A 6000-nucleotide genomic window follows, 5' to 3' on the forward strand; every position below is an offset into this window, starting at 1 on the left:
TTTAATCAGTTGCATACAAGTCTCCAAGATACATTTTTGAGTGACAGACCTGAAATTAGACCCTGTGTGTCAGCTTTATAAGTCTGTGCGACACCCCTGATCGGCCACTCCAGAAATCACTAAATGACTAAAAAAAATCACAAGCGCCTAAATCTCTTTGTGAAGTCGTGCACTTTAGATTAAAACAGAAGCAAAGAGAAGTAGAAGTTCTCTCAGCTCTGAAGCATTAGCCTGGATTATTGTTTCAGGAAGGACAGGCACTGACAGCAACGTGATCTGATCTATGTTTAGATCTGTCGAAACGTAGCTTACTTCTGCATTCTGCTTCCAGTATGTCAGTCAAGACAAATCTCACACTGTCTTTGTTTGTTTGTTCGTTTATTAGGATTTCAACGTCATGTTTTACACTTTGGTTACATTCATGACAGGAACGGTAGTTACTCATTACACAAGATTAATTCGTTCTCAAGGTTATATAGAACAGTCTAAGACAATTTAGCATCTCCAATTCACCTCACTTGCATGTCTTTGGACTGTGGGAGGAAACCGGAGCACCCGGAGGAAACCCACGCGGACACGGGGAGAACATGCAAACTCCACACAGAAAGGACCTGGACTGCCCCACCTGGGGATCGAACCTTCTTGCTGTGAGGCGACAGTGCTACCCACTTAGCCACCGTGCCGCCCTCACACTGTCTTTATACAGCTGATCAGTTCCAAGATGAGAACAAATAAACAGTTGAATGCCAGAATGTGATTGGTGTTAAACTGCTTGCTGCTGTTTAGGTTTAAAAGTCAGTCCTGACTTCCGATCTGAGCTGGAGTATTAAAAGCTTAATCTTGGTGTTCATAAAAAAATAAAAACCCTATTGTTAATGCACTGCTCACCAGCTTGGCCTTCCCGTCATTGTTATCGCCCTCTGTGTGCGCACCTCCTCGATGACACCAATCTCTGATCTCCACCTGCGCCCGTGCCACCACCTCTAACGTACACACAGAACAATATAGCTGCTTCGACAAGCCTGGCACTACATCAGTTTGGTAATGCTCCGTGCTTGTGTGTGCAACTTTCATTTCATTTTCTCTGCAACCCAACCTAGGCCAGTAATGCACAGTATTGTATTAAGTAATACAGGAGTGTGCAAATGTACTTCCTGTCTGCTAATATCAGTAGTGCTGAGTAAAATGACTGGGTGCTAATAGTTAAAACTGGACACAGGGCTGCATGCTGTAATGGTGCACACTACATCACTTCTTATGAGCATGTTCAGAGTCTAATTATCAATGGGGGAACTAGGGGAACTTAGGGACCCACACAAATAAAGCAGGAGATTTGGGCCCGATTAGCATCGTTATACACTTGTGCATGGTAAGATATAAATAGCTTAACAGCGGCACACTTGTCTGTTTTACCGCAACTTTACCTCAGACTGGTCACAAGTTCATCACAGGGTTAACACACACTTTCATTAACCATGTCTTTGGACAGGTTAGCAGTAGTGTTCCCACCTCAACTGCAATCGGGGATCCGCCGGCAGCGGAAGACAAACTGACCGCTAAATTGGGAGAAAATGCATAAAAATATAATAGGATGGCCGCTCAGGTGGCACAGCGGTAAAAACACACGCTGGAACCAGAGCTGAGATCTCAAATATATCGTATCAAATCTCAGCTCTGCCTGCCGGCTGAGGCTGAGCGGCCACATGAACAACGATTGGCCTGTTGTTCAGATGGGTGGGACTAAGCCGGATGGGGTCTCTCTCTCATGACTGGTGCAATTACGACCTCTGCTGGCAGATTAGAGGCGCCTGCACAGAGATGAGAAAAGAGTGCTCTCAGGGTGTGTCTCTCCGTACAGCATGCTGCCCACGTGTCAGAGGGGGCATGGGTTAGCTTCGTTCTCCTCAGTCAGAGCAGGGATCGGCTGATGGAGAGGAAGCATGATGCAAACAGGCAATTGGACGCGCTAAAAAGGAAGAAAGAAAAAATATATATATATAAAATAGGGGGAAAAAACATGTCCAAACATGTGGGAGGAAACCGGAGCTCCCGGAGGAAACCCACACAGACACAGGGAGAACATGCAAACTACACACAGAAATGACCCAAACTGCTCCACCTGGGATTCGAACCCAGGACCTTCTTCCTGTAAAGCGACAGTGATACCCACTAAGCCACTGTGCTGCCATGCAAAAATACTAGTTATGACTTATTTACTGTTATTCAAGTGTTTTCTTTACTCCATTACTCATCTGTATGACAACAACTGAGGCAACACAAAGGAAAAGAAAGTAAAATAATGCCACATTGCCTGGGGCACAATTGAAGTTAGAGTTATACCTGATTCTACTTCCCTGGTAACATAACGGTGTTGAGTTTGGAAATGCACAATGAACTGAGCTGGGCTTGATATTGTGGGTAGCTAGCAGAGGCAGCCTGATGCACTGCAGTGATATAACTTCACACAACAGGCAAATGCATCAAGAACGCTCCAAAACAGCTTAAACTCCACTAAATATTTTAAAAACATCTCACTTGCTCTCTCTCCCTCTCCCAGGACCCGGGTAGGCCAGGATGCTGATCAGACCCAAAGGACGTATCGATCACAGCACGCTAAGAAGTGCTTGCCTGGATGAACAAGATACTCTTTACACAAGATGAGGAGGGAGCGAGGAATAAAGCAAGCCATTAAACCTAGTGGAAAAAGGAGGACTATTTATTTTGCTCTAGAAATCAGAACATTAGGATAACAATGGCTTGTGGCATTACTGATGGTTATAATTTAAGTCTGTGTTCTGACTTGTGAAGCGACAAATCAAGCATTATTCACTAAGCAGACTGTTCATACATCAAACTTGTTTACAACAGTCAAGCTATAAAGCTTTACCACACAGCAGAACTGATTAAGCTTTTCACTGTCAGTTGTACTGTGTATGACTATGTATGTGACAAATAAACCTTGATTTTTTTTTTTTTCAGGCAAAATGTTCAGCAAAAGATAACTTATGTTGTTAATGCAGTGCTGTGAAAAAGTATCCCCCATTATTGATGGAATATATTGTTCTATCAATAACATACAACATACAATATCACAAAAAGTCTTACGAGTCATCTAGATGTTTTTTGGCAAATGGTAGACCAGCAACTCCTGGGAGGAGTTCACCACTGTTCCAGTCTTTTCCATTTGTTGATAATAAATCTCACAGTGGTTCGCTGGAGCCCCAGGGCCTTAACAATGGCTTTGTGCCCTTCCAGACCAACAGATCTGTATTTGAATCATTTTAAAACGTGACATGTGCTGCTATTTGAGACTTTCGAGCCTGCTTCACATTGTCAGACAGGTTCTATTTAAGTGATGTTTAAATTCAACAGGTCTGACAGTAATCATGTCTGTGGTTAGAAAAACTGAACCCAATTGAATTTGGTTAACTTCTTCATTTAGTAGCTAAGGGATCACTTATTTTTTTCACATAGAGCCAGGCAGGCCTGAAAAGCATTTTTCCCTCAATAAATTTTTTTTTTTTTAAAAAGCCTTTTGTGCTTACTTGAGTTATTTTTGGCTAATTTTAAAAGTATTTTGATTATCTAAAGTGTGATGAATAGGCAGAAAAATGGAAAGGGACAGACATAAAACACAAAAATATACATATTTTTTCAACATTGGTATATGCCATTGGGTTTGAACCTTGACAGTATGGGCCCTGAAGTCGTTCTAAGCTTGCTTTTACAATTCAACTGCAGACAAATGAAGGCAGCTGACTATGTGGCCTGATCAATACATCTCCAACCATCTGCAACTCAACCACAGTGACTATTTAACTTTCAGTTTCATGTGGCACTACTACATCTAGTATTGATCTCTCCAACATATGTTCAGGACATGTTTTCAACCACACAGAGAAAGTAGGGCAGGTTAGTGGTACAAGACTAGTGATTAGTCCTGTACCACTGGGGTCCCTGAGCAAGGCCTTTAACCCTCAGTTGCTTGACTGATATTCAGTCACAATTGTAAGTTGCTTTGTATAAAAAAACAAAAGTCTGCTGAATGCCCGAAATGTGAATGTAATGTAAATGTAAAGTAAATAAATGGTCCGTCATTCACGTCATTATTATTAATATGTATAGATGATCCGTCAAATCATTAGGACCACCAGCCTAATGAAAAAACAGCACTGAGCCAACAAGACATCTAAAGAAGTTCTTTGGTATCTGGTACCAAGACTAAAGCAATAAGCCACGAGAGGCCGTGCATTACTGTGATTTTAGCACGGGGATGACGTTTTTTTAAAACTTCTTTCCCCGTGCTAAAATCATAGCAGTAACGCACGGTCTCGAGTGGCTTATTGCTTTTATAAAACAGCGGTCAACATAAAATATAATAAATACAACAATGTTTAATTCATAAATGTATTTATTGTGTATAAACTTACAATAAAGCATTCTTCCGCGACGCAAAATAGTTCGATTAACAGTGTTGCTAGGCAACGTGAGGGCGAAAATTACATTAACTTTTTCTATTCAGTGGCGTATTAATATGGAATGATGTGAGGTGGTCCTAGGTGTGCGTTTATCGGGGATTTTACAACGGCTTCGAACGCGGCTCAGCCAATCAGATTTTAGGACCGGAACTATCCGTTTTATAACAGCTGTTTTACTTCAGCCCAGTTGTCTGGTTGTAATGATTTGGCCCTTAGCAAAATCAGTCCAGTCAGTCAGTGTCTGATCATATCTGCTGTATTGAATACATGTACTATGAGTCACTTCCATGAGTCCAACATTAAATATATCATGACCATGACATGCACAATTGTTACATGTTGGTGGGTGGGTGGTGTTGGGTTTCGTCTAATTAGTGTAAACAGGTGTAAGAGAATGCTTCAAATAAAGTCCTTTTGTGAAACTCAAAAGTGAAATCACTCCCTTTTGCATATATACTGTGAGTAAACAGCTCAAGAAGGCCCTGTGATCATTAGAAAGCAGAAGCAGGGAAGGCATTTTAAGCCGATGTGGGTAAAGGCATGGGCACGCCACAGGACACATGGGTCCCAAAAACCAAGGTGTGATTTACACCTGCAGGCACGGATTGCAAGGGAATTCTCATCATCTCTCCTGGTCTGTATGAGGGGCCTCCAACCTTACAAAAACATGCAGAAGGTGGACTGGCTGCCCTAAGTGTTGTTAGGTGTGAGCTGGCAAATACATGGGTGTGTGTGTTGACCTGCAATAAACAGCACCCTGTCAATCAGGAAACCCATACCAGGATAAAGTGGTTACAGGAAATGAATGAAGTGATTTTTTGATTTCAGGTTAGACTATTACACTGAGCAATAGGTGCAAAATTGACAAGTGTTTGAGTGTGGAAAGTAAGTGTGATTCACCCAGCATTACTAGTGGTATCGTGTTAGATAGATATTACGCAGCTCAAGCCTTTTCAGCTGGAAATACCCAGCTATAATGCAGTAAGTTGATGCCATCTGCTCCTGGATCTGCTCCTGGATCTGCTCCTGGATCTGCCCCTGGATCTGCCCTTTCTGTCCAGGCTGCTGCAGTGAGCATTTCAGTACCATCAATAATCTGCTCTATAAGCTGAAGTGGATCGACACGCTCACAGTTCCGCTTGTTTACCGCCCGCAACAGTTTGCCAACCACCAACACGTTAAACTCGCGGGTGGTGCCCGCATGAACCCCACATTTAAAGTACAGACGTAACCGTATGGTACTAAATTACCAGAATGTATTAATTCGCTTTCTCACCGTCAGCGCGGGGACGTAGGTCTGACATGGTCCTGTGAACCGGGGGCATCTTCACCAAACAGCCGCAGCTCAACACAAGCGGCGGCACCTGTCAGCCGCTACCTTCGCTGTTGCTTTTGTCATACGATTTTCAGCGACGGTCCTTGGTAAAATATAGCGTCTCCTTCTCCTCTGGACGAACATTTATGTTATTCCTGACTGACAGTCATTGTTTTATAAAGAAATAACCGTTAGTCCGCTTTGGCT

General features: G+C 42.6%; 1 protein-coding gene across 3 annotated transcripts in view; it reads right to left on the bottom strand.

The window, feature by feature from the left end:
• Window positions 1–6000, bottom strand: part of atp8a1 (ATPase phospholipid transporting 8A1) — a 164516-nt gene extending 158516 nt beyond the window's left edge. For all 3 annotated transcript variants that reach the window (XM_063000680.1, XM_063000679.1, XM_063000682.1), the window contains exon 1: window positions 5755–6000. In XM_063000680.1, the coding sequence (XP_062856750.1) occupies window positions 5755–5803 (49 nt within the window). In that variant the 5' untranslated portion in view covers window positions 5804–6000. The remainder of the gene's footprint in view (window positions 1–5754) is intronic.

Source organism: Trichomycterus rosablanca, chromosome 8, assembly GCF_030014385.1.
Source record: "Trichomycterus rosablanca isolate fTriRos1 chromosome 8, fTriRos1.hap1, whole genome shotgun sequence".
NCBI classification, from domain to species: domain Eukaryota; kingdom Metazoa; phylum Chordata; class Actinopteri; order Siluriformes; family Trichomycteridae; genus Trichomycterus; species Trichomycterus rosablanca.